Source organism: Triticum dicoccoides, chromosome 3B (genome assembly GCF_002162155.2).
Source record: "Triticum dicoccoides isolate Atlit2015 ecotype Zavitan chromosome 3B, WEW_v2.0, whole genome shotgun sequence".
Classification (NCBI taxonomy): domain Eukaryota; kingdom Viridiplantae; phylum Streptophyta; class Magnoliopsida; order Poales; family Poaceae; genus Triticum; species Triticum dicoccoides.
In genome coordinates, this window is record NC_041385.1 from 619,133,890 (window position 1) to 619,134,898 (window position 1,009).

The 1,009-nt window shown below is 50.5% G+C and overlaps 1 protein-coding gene across 1 annotated transcript in view; it reads left to right on the plus strand.

Moving 5' to 3' along the window:
* The first annotated feature begins 708 nt into the window (after positions 1–708).
* Positions 709–1,009, plus strand: part of LOC119279721 (hevamine-A-like) — an 888-nt gene continuing 587 nt past the window's right edge. The window contains exon 1 of the mRNA XM_037560870.1: positions 709–1,009. Coding sequence (XP_037416767.1) covers positions 734–1,009 — 276 coding nt within the window. The 5' untranslated portion in view covers positions 709–733.

Below are 1,009 nucleotides of genomic sequence, written 5' to 3' on the forward strand. Positions count from 1 at the left end.
CACCCCCTCTGGCCAGCTTCTTCCTCCCCTCCAGTGAGCTTCTTCCTCCCCTCCGGCTGTTTCTCCCGTCAATCCAAAATCAACTGACCCAAATTGAAAAGTCAAGCGACTGGTATGATTTTTTCTGAGAGAAACTTCCAATCTATTAATCAACTGTCAAGGTAGTACAAAGAACATTAGAAGTAAAATTTACATCTAAGTCAGTAGCCAACCTAGCGACGACTACAAACACTAGAGCGAGCCGAAGGCGTGCCGCCGTCATCACCCCTCCCTCATTGAAGTCAGGCAAACATTGTTGTAGTATTTAAACTTCTTTTTTTAATTAAAAAAGGGAAAGTTCAAAAAAAATATGATTTGGGTTGTGCCGTAAGCCCGTAACATAACAGATCGAGTGGACTGAGATATGAACACATCATTACAGTGTTTGAACGAGTATCTCAAACATGCAGTTAAAAACCTAAAATTAGCAACGTGCCGTAGCAGATGGAGACGCATGCAACTCCAAAAAACAAGATCGGGGCCGCGCTACGTGTTGAGAATGGTCAGGATCTTAAACAAACAAAGATATGAGATATGGCTCCAGCGTTACCTCGAGGGCACGCCCAAATTCCTAACGAGACCGGATAACCGGAGTATAAAGCACGCAGGTAGCAGCAGCATCCCATATCCAAAGCAAGAAGCAAGCCCCTCTGCCTTGTGATTTGTGAACGAAAGAGCACTGTAGCTGCCAACAATGGCCATCCCGGCTAAAGCCAGCAGCTCCTTCTCCATGGCCTGCCTCTTGGCCGCCATCTTCCTCTTCTCCTCGGCGCCACGGAGCCACGGCGGCAGCATCGCCATCTACTGGGGCCAGAACGGCAACGAGGGCACCCTGGCCGAGACCTGCAGCACCGGCAACTACGCCTTCGTCAACATCGCCTTCCTCTGCAGCTTCGGGTCGGCCCAGGAGACCCCGCAGCTCAACCTGGCGGGCCACTGCGACCCCTACTCCAACGCCTGCACCAACCTC